This window comes from Plecotus auritus (assembly GCF_963455305.1).
Source record: "Plecotus auritus genome assembly, chromosome: 13".
In the NCBI taxonomy this organism is placed as follows: domain Eukaryota; kingdom Metazoa; phylum Chordata; class Mammalia; order Chiroptera; family Vespertilionidae; genus Plecotus; species Plecotus auritus.
In genome coordinates, this window is record NC_137779.1 from 11237389 (window position 1) to 11262429 (window position 25041).

General features: G+C 39.2%; 1 protein-coding gene across 5 annotated transcripts in view; it reads left to right on the forward strand.

Moving 5' to 3' along the window:
• HECTD4 (HECT domain E3 ubiquitin protein ligase 4) overlaps positions 1–25041 on the forward strand; it is a 166922-nt gene that overhangs the window by 54056 nt on the left and 87825 nt on the right. For 3 of the 5 annotated variants that reach the window (XM_080650565.1, XM_080650566.1, XM_080650568.1), the window contains exons 7-18: positions 1749–1919; positions 8338–8530; positions 10374–10532; positions 12617–12730; positions 13689–13829; positions 18154–18386; positions 18745–18890; positions 20209–20279; positions 21135–21240; positions 21758–21878; positions 22601–22729; positions 24664–24788. In XM_080650565.1, coding sequence (XP_080506691.1) covers positions 1749–1919; positions 8338–8530; positions 10374–10532; positions 12617–12730; positions 13689–13829; positions 18154–18386; positions 18745–18890; positions 20209–20279; positions 21135–21240; positions 21758–21878; positions 22601–22729; positions 24664–24788 — 1709 coding nt within the window. The remainder of the gene's footprint in view (positions 1–1748; positions 1920–8337; positions 8531–10373; positions 10533–12616; positions 12731–13688; positions 13830–18153; positions 18387–18744; positions 18891–20208; positions 20280–21134; positions 21241–21757; positions 21879–22600; positions 22730–24663; positions 24789–25041) is intronic. The other 2 variants (XM_080650567.1, XM_080650569.1) reach the window with 1 other exon arrangement.

Sequence of the window (25041 nt, forward strand, 5' to 3'; positions counted from 1 at the left end):
GGTTTTCATATACATTTTATTAATTTTCTTTCATCTCTGACACTTCTATTATAGAGAAAGGGCAAATAGCAATATTAAATTATTTCCTCTAATTAATCCCCTTTTAATGTGTACGGATTTTGTGCACCAGGCTACTAGTTATCCAAGAAAGCAGTGTTGTCATTAACTAGATACGTGCATCAGAGCAATTTGGGGATAGCTTAGGCCAATCAGTAGCTGTCAGCTTTCTAAATTTCCTGGCACAATAAGTTTCAAAGTGTGGTTACAGCAATTGAATGACTGTAACTTTTGACGTAGACAAAACAGATCTGGAAAAAATTCATATGAAATTAGTTCAGGGTTCAAAAGTAATCTTAGGAAAACTAGTGACTCACCCAGAGGTGGAGCAACTGAAAATTGTTCTTACTATACCCTGAAGGCATCTGACCTCTAATTATGTTTATTTTGGGATTTTCAGTTCTGTTCCTACTCTTGGATTTTTAAAAAACCAAGTCAGCAGTTTTCTTAGTTCTCATTTTCTCTCATATTAAATGCTTTTCTCTGGCAGTAAAAATTAGTATGTAACTTCACATTTAATGTGAAATAATGCAAAACTATTCATTATGCTGAAACCAAAGATGTTTACTAGGTGGTATTAGAAACACATGCCTTCATGTCTGACATAGAGTACTGGTGTTTGTCTCCTCTGGATGGACTTGGTGAATTTCAGTAGCCCTCATGTGCTAAGTTAGGATTTCGCATGTGCCTTCATTATTTTAAAGCTTTTTTTTCTCTTTCCCCCTTCTCCCTATTCTCTGCTTTCCCTTTTGCCTTTTCTTCCTTCCATATTTATTAAATAACTTTAAGCTAGACTTTGAATTAGGTGCTAAAGATATAAAGATGAATAAGATATAGTTCATGTCCTTTAAGTATAATTAATAGTCTTAAATTCATTTACTAAGAACATTTCAGAAAGTACTATTTTTCTGAAATTTTGTGTTTTTTAATTTTATTTATTTATTTTTTATATCTTTTATTGATTTCAGAGAGGGAAAGAGAGGGAAAGAGATAGAAACATCAATGGTGAGAGAGAATCATTGATTCGCTGCCTCCTGCACACCCCCTACTGGGGATCAAGCCCGCAACCCAGGCATGTGCCCTTGACCGGAATCGAACCTGGGACCCTTCAGTCCACAGGCTGATGCTCTATCCCAGTGGTCAGCAAACTCATTAGTCAACAGAGCCAGCTATCAACAGTACAACGATTGAAATTTCTTTTGAGAGCCAAATTTTTTAAACTTCAACTTCTTCTAATGCCACTTCTTCAAAATAGACTCGCCCAGGCTGTGGTATTTTGTGGAAGAACCACACTCAAGGGGCCAAAGAGCCGCATGTGGCTCACGAGTCGCAGTTTGCCAACCACGGCTCTATCCACTGAGCCAAACCAGCTAGGGCTGAAACTTTGTTTTTAATAAATGTTTGATAAAACACATATAGCAGAGTCAAAGTGTTTAGTAAGTACATTTTAAAAAAATGTAATTTGAATTAATCTCAAGCATCTTTTTATCTGTTGCATGGCCAGTTGTATGAGCTTTTATGTTTTTGTCATGTAATTTTCATATATTATTCTTAGAGATAAATATTGGGTTTATTTTGCCCAGAAAGCCTATTGAATTCTCATCTTGGAATTAATAATATTAATGATGAACTGATAGAATTAATCAGAATTTATGTCATATTGATGAAGTTTTCCTTCTTTTTGTGTCCAGGTATGTCAGATGGTACCAATGCCAGCTAATCATCTCCCTGTTGGCAGCACTATGAGCACCGTGCACCTTTCTTCAGATGGTACTTATTTCTATTGGATCTGGTCTCCTGCCAGTCTGAATGAGAAAACACCTAAGGGACATTCTGTTTTCATGGACATATTTGAACTTGTGGTAAGTTTTACTTTCTCACTTTGTGTATTGAGAGACATTTCTGTTTGCTTTCTTTTTATATTGGTTGACAAAGGACCTAAGAAACTTGGAGTATGTACAATGTGTTTACTCTTGCCTCAAAATTGATTTTTCTCTTGGATATTTTGAAGGTTTCTTTGTTTGGACCTGTATGGCCAAATAAAGTCTAGCTTTCTGAAGGCCAATTTGGCAAGAGAATGGAGATAACAGTACTTAAAGTGTAGATAGTGGAGTTTTTAAGTAGAAATGATCAGGGGGCTTGTTGGAAATGTGGAACTAAACTGCAATAATAAGATTGGGTCTATTGATAGGTTTTGGAAGTCCCTGAAAAAGATGACAATTAAAATTGTGAGAAGACAATTATTTATTCATTAGATATTAGCAGGCTGCCTGAGAGCCAGGCAGTGTTTTATCTGGATGGTGGGAATTCAGTGATGGGCAAGGTGGATAGGATCCTTGCTCAAATGGAACTTGTATTCTGGCTGGTTGGGTGGGTTGGGATAGTGATGGTGGAAAGAAAAAAAAAAGACAAAAACTATAAACAAGTGAGCAAATAAGTAGATAAGATAATTTTAGGTGGTGAAGAAAAAGTTGTAGTTAACCAGATGAAGAAGTTCAGTAGAAGGGTAGGGAACATTCAAGGAAGAGGAGACCACAAGTGCAAAGGCCCTGTGGCAGGAGTGAGCATGCATGTTTCAGGAAATGACAGTGAGCTAGAGTGGTTGGGATGCAGAGAGGAGAGCTTGGAGCAAGAAGAGGCTGGGGGCCATGGCAGATATGCACTGTCCAGTGTGGTAGCCTGTAGCCACACTGGCTGTTTAAATCTGTATTAATCAGAATTAAATAAATTTAAAACTTTAGTTGCTCAGTTGCATTAACCACATTTTTAGTATTCAGTAGCCATTGCGACTGGCTAGTGGTCACCATATCGAGCAGCAAAGACATAGAACATTTCCATCATCAAAGACAGTTTTATTGGACAGTACTTATCTAGATTGTATTTGCAAAGACTTGTAAAGGAAAAATTGCCCAAGCCAGGTCTGTGACCAAACCTTTTTTCATGATGTGATTTACAGCCTCCTTCTGGGAAGAAATTAGCATTCCTGAAAATAAAACAAACATTGAAGCCATTTTTCTAATGAATTTCAATAGGGTTAAAACTTGTTCTGGGAAACCAGTCATCCATCCTGCCAGCTAACAGTCAGTCAGGAACCTAGTAACCTTTCACTAGACATGCTTTTCCAACTGGTTTCTCAGTATTCTCTAATCATTCATTATCTTTTCTTGTCAAATGTCTCTGCCAGAGTGAAAGTCTGCATTGATCTGCTAGAGATTGTACTACTTGAACCTGTGTTCAGAATTAAATTGTCAGAAAATCTGTTTCGTTTTGTCTTGCTTGTTTTTAAACACACTTACGAGCTGGTTAAAGGACTTAGGTTTTATCCTAAGTGTAATGGGAACACATTGAAGAATTCTCCCTTTCCCTGACATGCTTTTGTTAAATTAAAAGAAAAAATTGTACAAAGAAGTACGTGTGCATGGATTTAAACTTTGGGTAGCATATCCAGGTTCATACTGAGAAGTGAGAATCCCTTACCCCATCCCCTTGCCAGCGCTGGTTACAGTTTTTTGTTCTTTGTATCTCCAAGTAAATGGCTTACATTGCTGTTTCTTGACTATGAACTCCATGTATTGTATGTTGATTTCTTTTTGCTGTGATAGATGAGGATTTGGCTTAGTTTTTACTCTTTTCTTATTCTTCCTAATGTATTTACTTCATTCATTTTTAAAAATATGTATTTTTATTTATTTCAGAGTGGAAGGGAGAGGGAGAGAGAGATAGAAACATCAGTGATGAGAGAGAATCATTGATTGGCTGCCTCCTGCACCCTCCCACACTGGTGATTGAACCCACAACCCCAGCATGTGCCCTGATCAGGAATCCAACCATGACCTCCTGGTTCATAGGTTGATGCCCAACCACTGAGCAACATGGCCAGGCTTTATTTCATTCATTTTAATTCCTCTTTCAGTTGTGTTTGTAGCTTATAATTAAACCTTTATTTCTTGTTCCTCAGCTCTAGGCAGTATCTCTTATGCGTTTACTTTAGAAGATGGAGGTGGAGTGTCCCTTCTTATCTTCAGTGTGGGAAAAGCCAAAACTAAAAGTGTGTTCAGGGGGATCCCAAGAAGAAGAGAGTTGCTTAGAACTTTGGGATTGGAGGCGTCAGGTGTGGTGCTGTGCCGCTGGGAGATGGGGTTGTAGGTTAAAGTTGATAAAAGGAACTGCCCCGCCCTGCCAGTGTGGATCAGTGGATTGGTGCCATCCTATGCACTGAAAGGTTGCTGATTTGATTCCCAGTCAGGGTACATGCTTAGGTTTCAGGATCGATCCCAGGTAGGGGGCATGCAGGAGGCAGCTGATTGATGTATGGCTCTCACATTGATTCCCCCCCCCTCCCTTCCTCTTTCTCTAAAATTCAATAAAAATATATTTTTTAAAAAAGCCAAGAATGTCAAACGAAGGACACTGGTCCAGATTAATGAAGAATGCCCACACCATGGCACATCATCCTGAAACTTCAGATTATCAAGTATAAAGAGAGGATTCCAAAGCTTCCAGAAATAAAATAGAATCTTATACAAATGATATAGAGTTAGAAAAGCACCATGTTATTCAATAGTATTACTGGATATAAAAATGGAGCAGGGCTTTCAAAATTCTGAGGGAAATCATTAGTCAACAACCAAAGTATCAATCAAGTGTAAAGACAACATAAAGGTATTTTTAGATGTATAGCCGTACGATCAAAAGCCCATAACTGCTCTGGAGGAAACAGAGCAACCAAAATAGCCCCTCCCAGTGGCATGAAATACAAAGGGGGGGGAGAAGGAGCCTGCTGTAGATGAAGAGAACAACCTTTGAATCACCTTTGGAGTCTGAATCCAACCAACAAACTGTAAATTAAAAAAACACCTTTGGAGACTATTTGGAACTTGAATATAAATTGAGTATTCGATGAAACCATGGGGTTATTCTTAATTTTTTAAAAAATAAGTTTTTATTGATTTTAGAGAAAGAGGAAGGGAGAGGGAAAGAGCAAAACATTGATTGGGTTGCCTCCCATATGCACCCCATCCGGGGACTGACCCCACAACCTGGGCATGCGCTCTGACCAGAAATCAAACTAGTGACCTTTTGGTGCACAGGATGATGCTCAACCAACTAACTGAACTACACCAGCCAGGACTCTTAATTTATTTTTAAAGTATAATAATGGTATTGTGGTTCTATGAGAAAATACCTATTTTGAGAGATGTGTAGTAAAATATTCAGAAGTGGAATTACATGATGTCTGGGATATGTTTTAAGATGCATGAGCAACAAAAGAGGCAGATAAGTTAAACAGGTGTGGCAATATCTAGATTATAGTTGAATCTGGATGATGGGTATATAGAAATTCTTTATACTACACTCTGTTTTTGCATATGTTTGAATTTTTTCCTCATTAAATAAAAATTTTTAACTACCACTAGTTTAGAAGCTTCTAAAATGCTGACTTGAGAAGCTAAACGTAGCTATCTGGCTTACTGCCTATGATACTTTCACATCATGAAACACTGTGTAGCCATTAAAAAGTATGAGGCAGATCTGCATAGACTGAAGTAGATTGATTTCCAAGTGACATTGTTTTGTACAAAAAAAGGCTGTATTTGCTGCCTGCTGTGTATTGAAAGTTGGGGTAGGGAGGCTGGTTCTTTCTGCTATTGTCCTCCTATATTAGTGGCTTTCCTCTCTCAATGGACCACTTACTACAGCATACAGATATGTGAGAGCAGTGGTCGCCAACTGGTGGTCTGGTCCGCGAGGTCCAGAAGTTTGGCGTCTGCTGCGTTGGAGGATATCCTGTCTTTAAAAAACAACTCCCTTGACCCACACCTGCCTCCACTCCCCTATTTCTGGTGTCCCTTTACAGCAATGCTCTTCAAAGAGTTATTCCTACTGTTTTTATGTCCTTTCCTCTCTATTCTCTCTTGAACCCACTTTATTCAGTCTTGTATCCTTATCACACCACCAAAACAGCTCTTCTCAAATCCACCAGGGACTTCCTCATTAATAAATTCAAGGTCAACTCTTAATTTGACTTGACCTTTTAGGAGTTTTTAATGCGGTTTACCGCTCCCACATTCTTGAAATTGTTTTCATTTGCCTTGTGGGACACCCCATAGGACTTCTATCACTGGTTGTTCTACTCAGTCTCATCTTTCTTCCTTTTCAACAATCACATGTGCCAGAACCTATTTTCAGGGCCCCTGCTATTTCTCTAACTTGCTCATTGATCTCATCCTGTCTTATAGTTTTAAACACCTCTATAAACTGATGATGCTCCTATTTGCTTCTCAGCCAAAGCCTGTCCCCAGAACTCTAGATGGGTATCGATGTGGGTGTTTATTTGTATATGCATAGAATATGAGACTTTCCCTGCCCCTCCCATGGGTTTTCCTGTTTCATTTAACGGTATCTGTGACCTGCCAGTGCTGGCCAGAGACCTTTGGTGTCACTCTTGATTCCGCTTTTTTTCCTTCTCAAATTCTATGTCCAGTCAGCAGATGCTCCTGCTCTACCTTCAAAGTGTATCTCAAATCTTACTACCTCTGTAAAGGTGCTGCATGATTTGGGCCCCCTCTTCACCTATCACTCTACACCAACCACACTCCTGCTCTCATGCCACTCTAGCCACAACTGGCCTCCTTGCTGACATGCCAAAATACCCAGTGTGCTCCCATCTGGGGACATTTGTACTGGAACCCTACAGATAACCACATGGCATATTCTCTCACTTTTTAGGTCTCTGCTCAAATATCACCTTATCAGAAAGACCTTTCTTACCAATCTGTATAAAATATTTCATGTAAAATAAAATCATGTCTCTTTTTATCTTTTTTGCCCTGTTTTATTTTTCTCATGGCTCTTATTTTACCCGTTATTTGCTTACTTCTTCACTGTCTCCCTTGCCTAGAATGTCAGCTCCAGGAGGGTAGGGATTTTGGTCTCTTTTGTGTACTGCTGTGTTCCTAGGTCCTAGAACACTGCCCAGCACACAGTAGGTGCTACTCTGCACACCTCCTTCCTGGCTATGCTCCTGAGTTTGCTTGCTTTCTCTTGCCTCTTCTGTTACCAAATTTTTACTTTGGATTGCTTTGCTTTTTATTTGCTTCTTATAAGCCTTGCCACTTTGTACTCCTATTCCCTTTTATCTCTATACCCCACAGCTGCAGGCCAGCCGTGGCCACCTTTATTGGTGGCACCAGTTTCTGAGTCTCCAGCCAGATCCAGGAGCCTAGGTCTGGAAGGGGCGTGGGATGCAGAGCAGCATGAGATATATGTGAGAAATTGGACAGCAAATGGAAGTGGAGAAAAGGGATGGTATTGCCATGGGCCACCAAGCTTGTGTTTAAGATCTAGAAACCTGTGAATATTTGAAACCAGTAAGTTAATAGAGAGGGAGATACTGGCAATGAAGGAGCAGACAAAATTAAGGGAACAGTTAGAGAGGAGGCAGAGCTGGAAGACTTAACCTTAAATGACATGAAGTGAAGTGCTTCTTCCTCTGAATTAAGAGGAAACGAACAATAATGAGGCTGAAAACAAAGATTCTGAGTTGGAAGAGAGATGAGTGTGAGCAGCTTACAGTAAGTGGTCTGGATCTTCGTTGCAATAAAGATTGCCAAGTGGTCTGCTTAAAGTCAAGCTCAAAATTGGTAAAGGAATTTTGAAATCACCACTCCAGGGATTTTGCTGGGGAATAATCAAGTGATGAATGAGGACCTGCCAAGCACCAGCAAGGATCCAGTTGATGTTGGCATATATTTTTAGCAAACAAAGTCTGCCTTTCTCTAGGACTGCTCCTCCACTGCCCAAGCAGCTGGGGCTAATGTTAACTGCTGTTAATGCAGAGTTTGGGTTTTAGCCACTAATTCAATTTCAAGAAGACATTACCCTCCTAGTTGTACTTCATATTAATAGTAAATCAAAAACTGATTTGTTTTCCTCTCGGTGTACTTGTACCTGTCAGATGCTTGTAATTAGTGAGAGCTGCCTGAGGAATTCAATAGAAGGAATTTTAATCAACGACCTTTTGTAGAATTTATTAAACTCGGCTCATTACTTTTAGAAACTGGGCTATTATGAAGAATGAAAGCTCTCAAACTTAGCATGGCCTTTCCTTTGTTCTCAGTAGTTTCTGTGGAGCACTTAGGCTTTGAGGTTTACCCCTACTCAGGTACAATTTTTGGAAATGGTTTTGCGCAACTAGATAATGCAATTCTCAAATAGAAACTTGCTAACTACATGGAAATAGATGTCATTTAAGGACCTCTTTTTTTTTTTAAATATTAGGTTGAAAATGGTGTGTATGTTGCCAGTCCACTTCAGGAACGCACAATTCTAATGAGAAAAGAGGGTGAGTCTGCGAAAAGCATTAATGAGATGCTTCTTAGCAGACTTTCCCGCTACAGAGCTTCCCCATCCGCTACGCTGGCCGCCCTCACTGGCTCCACCATTTCCAACACACTGAAAGAGGACCAAGCAGGTATGCTGCCCTTCGCTTACCACCTGTTAGCTTGGATAGCTCCATTCAGCTAGATATCTATAATTTAAGATTATTTTTTAGAGCAGTTCTAGGTTCACAGCAAGCTTGAGAGAAAGGGACTAATATTTCCCATATACCGCCTGCCCCAACACATGCATAGTCTCCCTCATCAACATCCTGCAGCAGATGGTATAGTTGTTACAACTGATGGACCTATGTGGACAAATCGTCATCACCCAAAGTCCATCATTACCTCAGGTTACATTCTTTGGGTTTGGACAAATGCATAAGGATAGGTAGCCATCATTATAGTGTCATAGAGAGTAGTTTCACTGCCCTAAAAATCCTTCGTTCTCTGCCTACTTATTCATCCCTCCCCATCCCCAAATGCTGGCCATCCCTGATTTCTTTTATTATCTTCATATTTTTCCAGAATGTCATATAGTTGGAATGATACAGTATGTAGACTTTTCAGATTGGCTTCTTTCACTTAGTAAGATGCATGAAATTTCCTCCATGTCTTTTCTTGGCTTGATGAATAATTAGTGAGAGCTGCCTGTGGATTCAGGCAATAGATATATTTTTTTAATTTTGTAAGTCTGCTTGAGCCAGACTGACGACTCATGCCAGGGAGCAAGACCTCAAATGCTCCCCAGGCAGCACTTTTTATTGAGCACTTGCAGTGCACCATACAAAAGCACTTTGCTTTACATAATTCACCTTTTTGTCTCTTTCCAATCATTGCCCATTTTTTTAAATTCCAAGCTTATACATGTTGTTGGCTATGGATATGAATTAGCATGAATCTGTAATAATTTAAAACAGCTTTATCTTTAACTCTAAACACCTTCTCATCAATTGATTTTATGTTTAGCACATGCTTCATAAATGTAAAAAGCTCATATTTAACATTGTCTCCACCAAATACAATCTTGACCAAGCAAGTAAGAGGCAAACCTCCCACAGCAGAGATTACTTTTTCTAGAATTTCATTTAGTGTTTGTACTTTAATATTTCAGAATGGATGATACATTTATAGAGTTTGAAAAGTAAAGACAACATAAAAAGTTATATGTAGAGAAATCTTGGTGTATTCTATATTTTGCCCCCAACCTGCCCCCTATAAGTAACTATATTAATCTTAATCTTTACAGACTTCTTTATGCAAATAAAATTAAAGACAAATTTGTGTTCTTCTTTTCCTCCTATTCTTAATAAAAGGTCACCTACTAAACACACTGTTCTATACTTTTAAAGCAGGCGTTCTTAACTGGGTGGAATAAACAATCTCCCCCATGGTTTTAAATAACGTATGTATCCATCATAATTTTCATCAAATTTTTGAGGTTATCTATAGCCCAGAAAAGATTAAGAACCATTATTCTTGAAGAGTTTACAAATTACATACCCAGCTATGTGAATTTATACCAAATCATCAACTGAAGTAAAAAATAAGGGTAGAAAAAAAATGAATCTGGATTAATGTGTTTAATGAATTTTATGCAATTTTATGCTTTAATTCTTTTATATATTGAAATGTTAGGAAGAGAAAATATTTGTGATTAATTCATTATGAGACTATCAAATTAAATACTTACTAGTTTATATTAGAATTTAAGAAGGATACTATTTTATTTCCACAAGTTTCAGGAGGCTTGAAGCCAGGCTAGGGAGCCAGAAGATCATTCTTTTTTCCTTAGCTTGTTACTTCCTGTTTTATTTTCTGAATTTGGATATATTCTTGTATGAATTTGGGGACCCCTTATTATCTTCTGATCTGTTTTGCTAACCAAATTAATGTGTGTAAAATATTTCTACTTACCACTTTCATTCTTCTCATCAGCAAATACTAGCTGTGGGCTACCCCTAAAAATGCTTCGGAAGACGCCCATATATACCTGTGGCACATACTTGGTGATGCTGGTCCCACCTCCAGGGGGATCAGGCAGCTCCGCCACCCGGTCTCTTTTTGGTGGAACAAGTGGTTTGTCGTCTTTAAAAAGTAAGTGAATTTTATTTTTGACATTTCTTCTGTTTTGTTGTCAACTTTGTTGACATTTGGGTTGTTTATACTTTTTGGCTATTTTGAACAATGCTAACATTCATGTACAGGTTTTTGTTTTTATTTCTCTTGGGTTTATACTTTGGAGTTGAATTCTGGGTTAAATGGTAACTGTATGGTTACCCTCTGGAGGGACTGCCAAACTGTTCCCAAGGGGACTTCACTATTTTCCATTTCATCAGCAATATATAATGGCTCCAATTTCCCTATATCCTTACCAACATTTGTTATTTTCCCTTTTTTTTTTTTTTTTAATTATAGCCATCCTAGTGGGTATGAAGTGTATCTCATTGTGGTTTTGATTTCTATTTCCCTAATGACTAATGATGTTAAACATCTTTTCTTGTGCTTATTGGCCATTTGTATATCTTCTTTGGAGAAATACCTATTCAAGTCCTTTGGACATTTTATTTATTTATTTATTTTAAATACATTTTATTGATTTTTTACAGAGGGAGGGAGAGGGATAGAGAGTTAGAAACATCCATGAGAGAGAAACATCGATTCAGCTGCCTCCTGCACACCCCCTACTGGGGATGTGCCCGCAACCAAGGTACATGCCCTTAACCGGAATCGAACCCGGGACCCTTGAGTCCGCAGGCTGATGCTCTATCCACTGAGCCAAACTGGCTAGGGCCCTTTGGACATTTTAAAATTGGGTTGTCTTTTTATTGACTATTATTAGTCTTATGAAACTCTTTTTAGTCTTCTTGACATGGCTTTTTCTCTCAATTGAAATTGGCCCTGTTTGATTTAAAGGAGGTCTTCACTGGGCTATTTTTTCGCTAGGATATAGCTTACACAGGGAGTCTATTTTAGACCAACAAATCAATAAATACTGAAATTCCTTCTGTGTCCTCTTCCACATTGGTCACTGGGGCGGGCGGGGGCAGGGGGAGGGTTACTCAGCAAGTAGAAGTGGTGCTAGCCTTGAGGAGCTCATAGTCTGGTTGGGAGAAATGATGTAGTTGTGAGAAACAACTGGAAAATGATATCGATGGTGTATCAGTGCCTGGACTGTGGGTAGCTGATAAAAGTGCTGCGGAATCAGAAAAAAAGGGTCATTGAGGGGTGGGGTGGAAGGGAGTGACTAAATGAGGTCTTGAGTTTAAGTTATGAAAAACGGGTATTATTCATATAACTGGCCAAGTGGGGGGAAAGGCATATGCATGGTGAACATAGGTATAATGAAAAAGATTTGGGGAAGATCATTTTGAGCTGTGCAGGACAGAACAGTAGAAAATAGAACAGAAACAAAGGGCATAGTCAGGCATGATGAGGATCTGGATTCCTAGGGTGATGGGAACAAGAAAAACAAGCTCAAGTGACACGGCTCGAATTTTATGTTTGAAAGCGGGGGAGAAAATAATATCAATAGCAGCTAGTGCATATGAGCTGGTATAGAGCCTGGACATATTTTAACTTGTTTATTCTTCACAAGAACTGTATAAGATTGGTACTTTAATTACCTTCACTTTGCACATGAGGAAACTGAGAGGTTTAGTAAATTTCCCAGGATCACACAGAAGTGGCAGAGCTGTAATTCAAACCCAGACACCTAGAGCCATACTTGTCGCCACTACATTATCCAGTGTGAAGGGAAAAGGCCAAAGCGTCTCCGAGTTTTAGAGTCCCTGCCTGGAAGGACGGCAACCGAGCTGTTTGTGTCCACTACCCTTTATTGAGCACCGACTATATGGAAAGAATTTCTTGTAAATGTTACCTTGTGGTGTTAATGATCATAACTCCTTTTGCTAACCTGTATTGAAAAAAGCCTTTAGGCAAAAGTGGCCATTTAAAAACCACTTTCAAAAATATGGTTCACTATTTAGGAATATATTTTGTCACAGTTTTCTTTTTGTGGTCTTAATGTGTATATTCTGTCTCCTCATTGTTACCATCAATAGACAACAAAAAGGGGTGATTTTTATGACAGTCTGGTTAAGAGTCTCAAGTTTAAACTTTGAAAGTATACTGACCACCATTTTAAGGCTTATTAAACAGCTTAATGTTTGTTTCCGAAGTCCTAGCCTCTAGCTTGGTGTATAACATTTCGGATGGTCAGTTCACAAGTCGGGCCGATCTCATAGATGCCGCTGGAAGCTCACTGGGGCGTGGTGCTCTTGTACCAGGACTGGGTAAGAACTAAATGCCCACATCTTCTTGGAAAATTCAGAGTTTTAGCAGTATCTCTCAAAAAATCTTGCCAATTTCCTGTGGTATTCCAGTTTCCTGGAAGGAAAGATTTTTTTATACTACTGTTTAATGGGGGTTAATATAAGAAATTGCCATGTGAAATTCCTCTGCATAAGTTGCTGTTGAAGATATTGTCCATTAGGTTGCGTAATGATGCCTATAACAAACTCTTCAAAGTTCATGCAATTAAAAGGTTTATTTCCTGTGAGGAATTGGTATACTTCTTATTGTTCGAAAATGAGCATTATGTAATATTTTTCTCTTTGCCTTGGCTCCTAGGAAGCTCATATCTTAAGTTTTGGGCTTAGTTACTAAGGCTTTTATTGGGTGTTACATTAACTAGTCCTATTAACTAGTCCAGATTTTAATGTAAGCCATTTAGATATTTTTTAAAAAATATATTCTATTGATTTTTCACAGAGAGGAAGGGAGAGGGATAGAGAGTTAGAAACATCGATGAGAGAGAGAGACATTGATCAGCTGCCTCCTGCACACCCCCCACTGGGGATGTGCCCGCAACCAAGGTACATGCCCTTGACCGGAATCGAACCCAGGACCCCTCAGTCCCCAGGCCGATGCTCTAGCCACTGAGCCAAACCGGTTAGGGCCATTTAGATCTTTTTGGGAATGAAAAAGGTCACTCATAAGTCAGTTACTGAGAACTGTCTCTTCCATGAGACTTATTCATTTTTCACATAGGAGTTAAGCAAAATAGAAATTGAATCCTGCCTTTTTGTTGAGCCCCAGTCTAATGCTTTGCCAAGTAAATATATGGGAGTAGGTGTGGATTGTCAGCATTGGGGAGAACCCTGGCCTTACCATTCTTTGGCAGTGCTTATGAGAACTTTGTATACAGCAGGGGATGACATGACAGTTGAATAAAGAATGCTGTTTTTGCAGGTGCCTGTTACGATACAGTGAACAACATGCTGTGGACCTGCTCGAATGACTATATCGATCAGTGGTGCAATCCCGGGAATCAGGCCTTCCATTACGTCTGCCAGAGACTCGGAGTCAGCCACATCATCCCTGAGCCCAGAGGTGAGGCGCACTCAGTCTTATAGGAAGAGATTTTCCCTATAAAATAGCAGAGGACAGCAGCAGAGGAAGTGAGAACATGGCCCAGGCAACAAAATGGGTCAACAGCCTTCCCTCTTGGAACTTAGAAATCTATCCTTGCTATCTGATTGGTTTATGATTAAGGAAATAAGTGTATAAATAATCGAGCTTTTGAGGTAGTCCATAGACTTTTTTACAGGAAAATTACGTTTTTTCTGCAATTGTCAGAACTTTGGCATAAAAATTGCTTCTTTATTTGTACTTGGCATGGGATTATATGCTCTTATAATGTTTTATATATTTTTTTTCTAGTGACTATGCTTTTATTTTATTTTTATTATTTTTGGTTTTTTAATTTTTTTAAATTTATTTTAATAAATCTTTATTCAGATTATTACAATTGTTTCTCCTTTTTCCCCCCATAGCTCCCCTCCACCCAGTTCCCACCCCATCTTCTGCCCTTACCTCCCCCCCACTGTCCTCATCCATAGGTGTATGATTTTTGTCCAGTCTCTTCATGAACCCCCCATATCCCTTTCCCCCTGAGAATTATCAGTCCACTCCCTTTCTATGCCCCTGATTCTATTATATTCACCAGATTATTCTGTTCCTCAGGTTTTTAATTCACTTGATTTTTAGGTTCACTTGTTGGTAGATATGTATTTGTTGTTCATCATTTTTATCTTTACTTTTTTTCTTCTTCCTCTTCTTTAAGAATACCTTTCAGCATTTCATATAATACTGGTTTGGTGGTGATGAACTCCTTTAGCTTTTCCTTATCTGTGAAGCTCTTTATCTGCCCTTCAATTCTGAATGATAGCTTTGCTGGGTAGAGTAATCTTGGTTGTAGGTTCTTGCTATTCATCACTTTGAATATTTCTTGCCACTCCCATCTGGCCTGCATAGTTTCTGTTGAGAAATCATCTGACAGTCGTATGGGTGCTCCCTTGTAGGTAACTAACTGTTTTTCTCTTGCTGCTTTTAATATTCTCTCTTTGTCTTTTGCTCTTGGCATTTTAATTATGATGTGTCTTGGTGTGGTCCTCTTTGGATTCCTTTTGTTTGGGGTTCTGTGCGCTTCCTGGACTTGTAAGTCTATTTCTTTCACCAGGTGGGGGAAGTTTTCGGTCATTATTTCTTCAAATAGGTTTTCAGTATCCTGCTCTCTCTCTTCTTCTGGCACCCCCATAATTCTGATGTTGGTACGCTTGAAGTTGTCCCAGAGTCTTCTTACACTATCTTCAACTTTTTGGGTTTTTTTTTTGCTTTTTGCTTTTTGCTTTTTCGGTTGAGTGTTTTTTGCTTCTTTGTATTTCAATTCTTTGACTTGATTTTTGTGTTCCTCTTGTCTGTTTTTGGGTCTCTGTATAATATTTTTTATTTCAGTCAGTGTATGTTTAATTTCTAGTTGGTCCTTTTTCATATCTTCGAGGGTCTCGTTATATTTATCGGCCTTTTCTAGGATATTCTTGAAAAGCCTTATAACCGTGGTTTTGAATTCTATATCCAGTCGTTTGTTTTCCTCCATTTCTTTCGTTTGTGATCTGATTCTTTGACGCCGCGTTTTCACTGCTTCCCTGAGTTGGTAAGGTAGATTTGTGTGCTAGGTTTCCAATATGGCCCAGTGAGTCGGCCTCCACAGTTAACCTGAGGTGGACACTCTTGGTACACCCCTTTGTGGACTGTGTGTACAGCCTTGTTGTAATTAAGTCTTGATTGTTGTTGGTATCACTGGGAAGAATTGACCTCCAGGCCAGTTGGCTGTAAGGATCAGCTGTGTCTATGCTGGGAGAAGTTCGGTGCTGGAGACAGCCTTATAGGATTAGACTTGCCAAATTGCAATAGCCTCTGTGCTCAGCTTGGATGGGGTAGAGTCTCAGTCTTGGCTTCCCGTCAGCCTTGCCCTTGCGCGCACGTGCGCGCCTTCAGTCCTCCGCCTTCCCCGGCTCCCGAGTCTCCGCCAGAGAGTCCAGACTCCCCCACAAGCGTGTGGGTCCCCAGGGGCTCGCCTGGAACTGGGGTTCAGTGCAGTCAGAACTGGGGCCCAGTGCAGTCAGGAGCCTCTGACTCCCTTCCACTAGGGAAAGCCTGTGGCAACCTCTGCAGCCTTTGTGCGCACTGGCACGCGCGCGCCTTCAGACTTCTGCCTTCCCCAGCTCCCGAGTCTCTGCCCGAGAGTCCAGACTCCCCCCGTAAGAGCGTGGGTCCCCAGGGGCTCGCCCGGAACTGGGGTTCAGTGCAGTCAGAACTGGGGTTCAGTGCGGTCGGGGGCTTCCTTCCCCCTTCCGCCAGAGAAAGTCAGCCAGGCTCTCAGCCACCCTTTCTCTCTGCGCGCACAAAGACCCTTTGCCGTATCTCCAATTCTCTGTGAGCTTTTCTTTTTCCTTCTAGTTGTAGAATTTCCACTCAGCCAGCTTTCCTGTTGTTCTGGATGGTATCCGATCTGTCTTTTAGTTGTAGTTTTGAAATTGTTGTGCGAGGCAGCAGTTTAGGTGCTTACCTATGCCGCCATCTTGGTTTCTCCTCTATAACGTTTTATATTGATAACTTATTTATACATAAGCTTATAATTAGATAGAATTATCAATAAAGGATCTTTATATTTCTTAATATTAAAATTTCCCCCCCAAAATGTGTTTATTGGCGTGGTTTCCCCCTCATCTTGATCTGGGGTGCTTTCAGTGCTGCTTTTCCTCCTGTTGGCTAACAGGACAGTGGAGCAGCCAGCACACAAAACCACCGTTTGTGCTCGGCTAAAGAGGGTGGTGATTTCATGGGTTCTGGGCATTTCCCATCCGTGAGGTAGGAATTGGGCTCTGCACCTGGCCCGTGTGTTTCCTCTGCTTCTCTTCTGGAAAGGGATGGAGGTGATCCTTAGCGAGAGGCATGTTGTCGAGAGGCATGTTGTCATGGGGAGGTGTCACTGCCAGAAAGCAAAATTAAGTTAATAAGTACTTAAAATCTCCTGGCATTGAAGTCAGCTCTAGTGGTATGGAGGGGTGAGTAGCTCAGCAAATTCTCTCCCTATAAAGCAATAATAAAACTGACAAAGTGTCAAAAACAACTATTTCTAGGCTCTGGAAATTGACAAAGGCATACACCAAACCGAGAAGTGGGTATTCATTTAAAAACAAACAAAACCTGAACTCTGTGGTGGAAGTCTGTGGTGTCCTTAACTGAGGATGCTCCCATCTCCCACCTCAAGCTTGATCAGCTCAATAATTCCAACAGGTTGGGGCAGATTGTGTAAACCAGCATCTTTGTGGCCAGAGGGGGCTGACTTGATTTGGAGCAGAGCATGGGGAAAACACATGCCCGCAGCACTCTCAGTAAAGACTAATAGTATGAACTTGAATTCTATTGTTGTAAGATCAGGGACTCAAAAGACACAGGATCCGTGGGCCCCAGTCTGGTGTTAGGATTAACACTTAATCGAAAAGTTTAGTTTTGGCAAAGTTTACCTTCTCTTCAGTTTCCTTGAGTCCTTTTCTCATAGTTCCCAGTGCCCACAACCCTTTTGCAGCTGTAAGGTTCCCCCACCCAGGCCTGCCTCTCCAAGATTACCTGCTTTCCTGTTCTTTTTAGGCAGTTCATTTCAGCTGTTTTAGCAGAAAAAAAGCAATCTTTTTTTTTTTTGGTACTTTGCCTATTTGAATTTTCACCTCCATTTCCTGAATTTGTTATTATATAAGATGCTTGTCAACCCTCACAAGGTTGGATCAAAGGCTGTTTAGGCTGTGGTGACTAAAGGAGGTAAAAACGTTGAAGTGTTGTGGATCAGGGAAAGATGGTGAGTTCTACCATAGAGGAGCCATAGAAGACGGAGAGATTTTATTAAGATGATTACCAGCATGGGCTCTGAGCTGAAATGGCCTGAATTCAAGTCCCAGCTTTACCACTCAATAGCTGTGTGACCTAGAGTGAGTTACTTAACCCCCCTGACTCTTGATTTACTCCTTTACAAAACGGGGCTAAAATAGTCTAAGTTTATAATGATGTTGTAAGGTAATGCATGCAAAGCATTTAGCTGATTTTTAAGATATAGAAAGGGTGGTAGCTACTTATGCTCTAAAAAAAAAGAAAATTCCCAAGTGTTGTCACTCCAGGACTTTGGCAGAAAGAAAGATTCTCTAGCAGTAGCTGAAGAGACTGGAACCAAGATACTCTCTCCTAGTGTGTGTGTGTGTGTGTGTGTGTGTGTGTGTGTGTGTGTGTGCACGCACACCTTTTGTAGGTCAAAAGACTGCTCCTTGGGGACTGCCCACAGAGGTGTCTTTTCTCACTGAGTTTCCTTTTTATTTTCTAGGAGAGGCTATAACCACGAATGAGGTTATAAACCAATTATTGCACCACGTTGGTGCGATGTGCATACACCAACTCAATCTTCTTGCTACCAATCCAAATCTTCCAATCACAAGTGTCCTGGGCAAACAGCATCCGATCGAAGCTCACCATCTCAGCAGTATTTGTGACATTATGGAGAAGGCCATGGTTAATGGAGACACCTGTATCATACGCTGCATTCTTGTTGTCTTTCAGGTAAACACACTGTTTTGAGATAAGATATTAGAGAAAAAAACACACACCTTGGCTTCAGCCAGCTAATTTCTACCAGAAGAAAATTTAATAACATTCCTGTTTTGCATCTTACCACATCCTAATCCTAGGACTAGGATTATCATCATATTCATTGCACAGCAGTTAATGGAGTATTGCTATATGTAGTTCATTGTCACTTATCTATGTACAATATTTACTGTAATTATACCATTACACAATAGAAGAGATTGTGGTTAAAAATCTATTCATAAGAATATCTACATGTACTTTCTCTAGAGGGATAATTTTATCCCCAGTAGAATGAGCACTTTTAGACATGCCCTTTATGTTTCTGTAGGTGGTATTTAAATTTTTCTTCAGCCCACAAACTGAAAGGAATCGAGACATCATTCGACGGTCAGGATTGCTTCTTTGGCAGCTGTTGATGGCACCAAAAGATCAAATTTGCCCTGAAATTCAGAAGGAAGTCTGCCTTGCCATCAGGTAATCAGCAAGTAATTTTCATAGTGCTCTTTTCAAAATGCTTCCCTTGCGTTGCATCATGATCTTCCCGGCCAGCTGGTAGCATAGACATCTCTTCCCCTATCCCATCCATTACCCTCATGAACAGAGGATAATTCAACTGGACAGAGGCTATGGCCCCACTCCCAGAGGACCCATGCCATCTAGCAGAGTGTACCTAGCAGAGTTTATGGACCATTTTCTAACATCATCATTGGATCGTAAAAAAAAAAAAGACACACAAAAAAACCCTTTAAGTGGATGTTTTGATGGTTTATAAGTGGATGTTTATCTCACTTGAGAGAAAGTATGGCAGGTTGGTTAAGAAGCCGGCTTTGGCAGCAGGCAGATCTGGGTTCTAGTCTTTGCTCTGCCATTTACTGGCTATAACCTTAAGTCTTCTGTTTGCTCAGTTATGAGTATAAAAATAGGTTTGTGAGATTTTAATAAGATAAGGCCTGACACAAAGTAAGTGCTCAACAATGTTAACCTTTTAAAAATCTACTTAAAACCTTGTTAGTCAAGAGGGCAGAGTTTATGGACCATTTTCTATTGTCATTTAATATACACATTAGTACAATGAGCTTTTATCCAGGAATATAGCCTTATTATGACCAAATATAATTTAGTGACCAAGAGAGAACTAAATGCTTGGTCTGGAAGTACCATATGACAGGGGTGAGCAAAGGGGGAGGGCAGTTTTTCCTTCCATAGTAGATCATGCTTTGGGTCTCTTTTTGTTGGCCATTAAGGCAAAAACTAAAATCTAGTGCCACAAGACAGCTTCTGGGGCTGATGGTTATTACCTTTCACTATCTTAATGATGGTGATGTTTTCATGGGTATATACATAGGTTAAAACTTACCAATTGTATACTTATTATATGTTAAATCTCATTAAAAAAATAAAAAATTCTGGTGTATTTGCAATACCATTTTTGGGAAAAGCTGAGAATTAGAAAGTCCCCTTCTCAAAAAGTATTTTGGAGGGCACAATCTGCATATATAGCAGCTTTGACTCCATTGATTTTTTTTTTTTATAGTTCAATTCTCTTTAACTAGTTCTGCATCTGGCCTCATTGAAGTTATTACTTTGGTAACTCACAGACAAGAGAAAAATAGGGAAACCATCAGTGGACTATATCACAACATGAATTTAGATTCAGCTGCTTTTTAGTGATGAATTGTCCCTCAGAGTGCTATGTAACCAAACTGGCATGTTTATAAAAATAAAAATTTAAATAGAGTTTGGGTTTTCTAGAACATTTGTCTAAAAGCATTTGACTTTTCTGTCATTTCAGCTCTGGTTTAAATATCTTGTACCCAGGTGAAACTGAAATCAATAACTTACTTAAGCTGGTCTTAACAGAAGGTGAGAATTATTATTCTTTAATTATCCTTGAACTACCATCTTTTTTTGTCCCTAAGGAAACAACTGGATAGTAAGATAATAGATTTTTTTCCCTTAATATCTGTTAGTCAGCATTAATTTTTAAAATGTATCTGCACATATGCCAACACTTCAACTGGATTGGAAACAGAAACCATGTTTTATGTTCCTTCAAGCTCTAAAAACCTTTCTCTCTCCTCTGCTTAGAAACTGTACCTGCTTGTAGATTTTTAATGAACATTAAAGATAATGACTTCTTGGGGATCTCTAAGCCAGTTTTTTTCCACATATTAAAATGCAACTTCAGTCCTAGCTGGTTTGGCTCAGTGGATAGAGAGTGGGCCTGTGGACTGAAGGGTCCCAGGTTCGATTCGGACACATGCCTGGGTTGCAGGCTCAATCCCCAGTAGGGGTGTGCAGGAGGCAGCCAATCAATGATTCTCTCTCATCATTGATGTTTCTATCTCTCTCTCCCTCTCCCTTCCTCTCTGAAATCAATAAAAATATTCTTTTAAAAAATGCAACTTCAAAGTTAGACTGAACAACAAAATTCACCATGCCAAAGATACTGCATTTATAAGCAACATTAATTTAAGGAGTTAGAAGTCACACTTTATGATATATCAGTGGGGTAACTCCACTTAAATCAGGATGCACCAGTTAAATAAGTCACATTGGCTGTGATGTGTTCTTGCTTCTTGCTTGTGTAAGGTAAGTACAGGTGTTGGGTGCTAGGTTATCGATAATCTGCTTGTTAAAAAAAACTTTTTTTTTTTTAATAAATCCTTTTCTAAGTGTAAGTACCAGGGTTGTTTATGGAGCTTTGTTCTGTGTTAGGAGAGAGAAACAGTGGCCTCTCCCAGCTGCGGGATGTGATCCTAACCAATTTAGCTGAGCAGCTTCAAAACAACCGATTTGGCAGCGAGGACGATGATCATTACAGGTGACACCAGTTATCTTAGTCACTGCTAGCTCTTTGTGTTTTTCTCAGTAATAAATTTACACTTAAATGTGATCAACTTTAGTCTCCTATAATATCTAGTACAGTTAGCATGTTAAGTTTAAACCATAGATCAGTCATAAGACAATCTAACAGTTGCCATTTAGCACATTTCAGTTTTATCAGTGATGTAACTTGGGCCTAGGGAAATTTATCATTGTTTCCCAAATTGCTGGTTTGTGAGAGGGTGAGGGTGTGGTTAGAACTAGTGAGAGGAGAAAGGTGTTGGTTTTCTTTGCTGTTTATAAGATACTTGGATTAGGTGCTTGGGTACCATTTTGTTCCTATTCGTTTGATTTAGATAATATACCCAGCGGTTAGCATCATTAGTAAGATGATTTGCTTCCAGAACCAATTAGCTTTGTATCTTCTATTTATCATCTTATGCCAGTTATATAAAATGTATCATTTTATTACTAAACCATCAGTATCTTATTGTTACATTTTCCTGCATTTCAAGACTAAATGATGAACTTTTACACTACATTCTGAAGATTGTTGTACGAGAATCCTGTATCTTAATCACCAAGTGCCAAACTGTTTCTAAAGATGATTTTCAAAAGCTCCTTTCAACTGTGCCTGTAAGTGAAAATGTATTTATCCAGTTTGATTGTTCTAGAATTTAGTTGTAATTTTGATGCCGTGGGAGGAGGTGAGTGCAGTGTCCACCTACTCCACCATCTTGACCAGATCTCAGCAAAAATGTTTTTAATGAAAGTAAAATTGAACCCAGTGTTTCTGTTTTCATTTTACTATGTTGAGGTGTGTGCATACAGGGTGGACATAACTGATGAAGGTCCATGGATGGCTGTGCTTGTCCTGGCAATGTAGAGCTAGACAAATGCTCTGACATACTTTCTGTAAAGATGATGCCTCCTGCTTTAAGTGTCTTGTTTTTGTTCTGTTTAAAATAGTGAGGATTTTTTCCCAGTTAATTTGAAATTTAGCATTGTTTTCTAAACTGCCAGTGTTTTACAGAGACTGATAAAAACCAAAAATTCTCTTAAGGATTTTGGTAGAGTCTTCTCAAATGAAGGGGAATGAGGGTGGGGAAGAAAAGTATTAAGAGGCAAAAATTCAAGTTTGTGAGTGATTAGTGAGAATTAGGCAGAAAGTCATGATAATTGTATTAAATTATGTATCAAAAGCCAAGTGGAAAAAATCACCTGAGAAACTAACTTAGTCTGTTTTCTGTACTCTCTCTTTTGCTTCCCTTGTGGAAATGTTTTAAAAACATGTGGATCACATGATCCCTTCTTTCAGTAGGATCTAGATCATTTAAATGCCCTTATTTGTATTGAAGGCTGCATCCTCCTGCCTGCGTTATCTGATGGCAGTTCAGAACCACCTTCTCAGTAACACTATTTTGATTAAACCTGATGAGAATGATGACAGTGACAACTCCTTGCAGGGAGAGACATTGAAGGTACAGGTAAACACCAAGCTTTATTCTAACGATGCTTTCTACCCAGCGTGTAAAGCACAGCTTAATTGGCTAAATCTGTTTATTATGATGTCGGATTTCACCATGTAGCTTATATTTTTGTGAGAGGTTTTATTGAGCCACTCATTTCATAGATTTTTATGTCATTCCACAGTGGTTACCATATTTGTGACACTCTCATAATGTGTCATTCCATGTGCTCCTGTCAGTCTTTTCATGCCTTTGTTCATTTTTATCTTTTTTAAAGAACTATGAAATATGGCTCTTACAAGTGATCTCATACACACCTGAAAGTTTTATTTATATATATAGAAATATAAGTAAATCCAGGGGCATAACATTTTAAACAACTTTGACATTTTGGCTGGTTTATTATATTCTCTTGATTCAAATAACTTTAAAAAGATGATAATTTTCTCACTATCTTCATATTGAAGAATTTTGAACCTTATATAGTTCATTTCATTTTCAGTAATTATTTTTAAGTTAGCTTCTGTGTAAATTCAATGATTTGTTTGCACATGGCAATTTATAGCAGTCCAACAATTTTTAATAGCGTTGTTATAATTTTAACAGATGCTCAAGGCTGTATTTGCATTGTTCTTCAGAATTTCATCTTTGTGGGACAATTAGAGAAATCAGTAAAAAATTGCTTCTTCCCTAAAGTGTTGACCAAACACACTGAAAAATTAACCAAGGAAGCCATAGTTAAAGATAAAATTCATTACACTTTGCCCTTTTCTTACTCCTTGATGTATATGTACTATGTAAATCATACACGTGCTAGTTCATATTTATGAGTTTATCTCATTATATAATCAGTTTTTAAATAGGCAGAAATGCATGAATAAACCATTTAACTTGCTGATACTATTCATTACCTTCTCTTGCCTCAGTTTCCTAATCAGTAAAAAAGGACAATAACATCTCTGTTGTAAGGTTGCTGTGAGCATTAGAGACGAGACATGTAAAATACCTGGCACTGTGCTACCGCCAGGTGTGCAGTCAGCAGATGACGGCTCAGATGGTCAGTACCACTTAAATGACGCTTTATCTCGTCTGGTCAGTTCAGAGTTCTCTTTCTCTTAATAACACCAAAAAAAGAAAGAAAAAGACCCCACAAAATTCCGCAATGAACACCAGTGTTTTCTATTTGAAAGGCTAAAGTTTATAAATTCTTAACCCATGGAAAGAAATAATCTTGGTAAAGGCAGAATAGACTGGGTTGTTTAGTATTTCTGGGAAAAATAAAAAACACAGATTTCATCTAATGGGTTAGTTTGGTTATATTTTTTTAATAGAAAATAATTGTAAACTAAACATTCCTATGATCTTAACTAGAGTTTCTTACATTATTTAGTATTTGTACTCCCATGAACTCTCTAATAATTATTTTTAATGCTTAATAGCCTGATACTTTAATTGAATTTTTAGCTCAAGTGTAATGGTTTAAAACATTAAGGGAAAAGGTCACTTGTACTGTTTCAGAATGTTGTGTTTTTGTCTCATTTTACTCACCGCCTCTACATGCACCTTTTACTGTTCTGTTTTTCTCTTTAGCTATCCTCATACTACCCAAGGCACTCTTCCACGGGACAGTTTCTGGGCTGGCCACCGGGAGCTCCCTTGTGCTGGAGGGGATGGGAGAAATGCCTTTCTCCTGGGGACTCGTGTGCTTCCCCCCTCCCCCCCGCCCCCGCCCCCGGGAAATACTGCCTATTTCTGTCAGCACTCCCGACCTTAGCCTCCTCCCAAATCAAATTGCCACTTGCCATCCTAGCGTAACTTACTGCTTTGGGCTTATTCTGGCCACCTCATCATTTAATTTGGAAATGCATCATAAAATACGTCATTTCATGTTGTCATTGTGAGTGCATGTTCACCACAGAGCTTAAAAATGACACTGTGGTATTTCTACCTAGGAGCTCAAGGTCAGTATTCTGGCTCTTGCCACCCAGATCCTGACTGGATGTGATGAAGTGTTGGAAATGCTACAGCAGGTCACAACCGCCCTCATAAATAGTGACATACCTGACCGTGAGCAGAGGTGAGGAAATGGACTGTGAACTGTGACCTGCTGCTCTTCAGGAAGAAGAACTTGCTTATGAAAGTGAAATCTTTTATCAGCTACTCAGTTAATATTCAAGGTTTTTGTGAGAATAAGTTGAAAGGGCAGGTGTTTCAAAGCCAAGTGCAATCGAACTCTTTAATGGTGCTTATAGGTATGATTGGGCTAACAGCCATGAATTAAGGGTAGCAAGGTTGTGGGGGCAGCATCGTCTCTGACCTTCAGATCATGT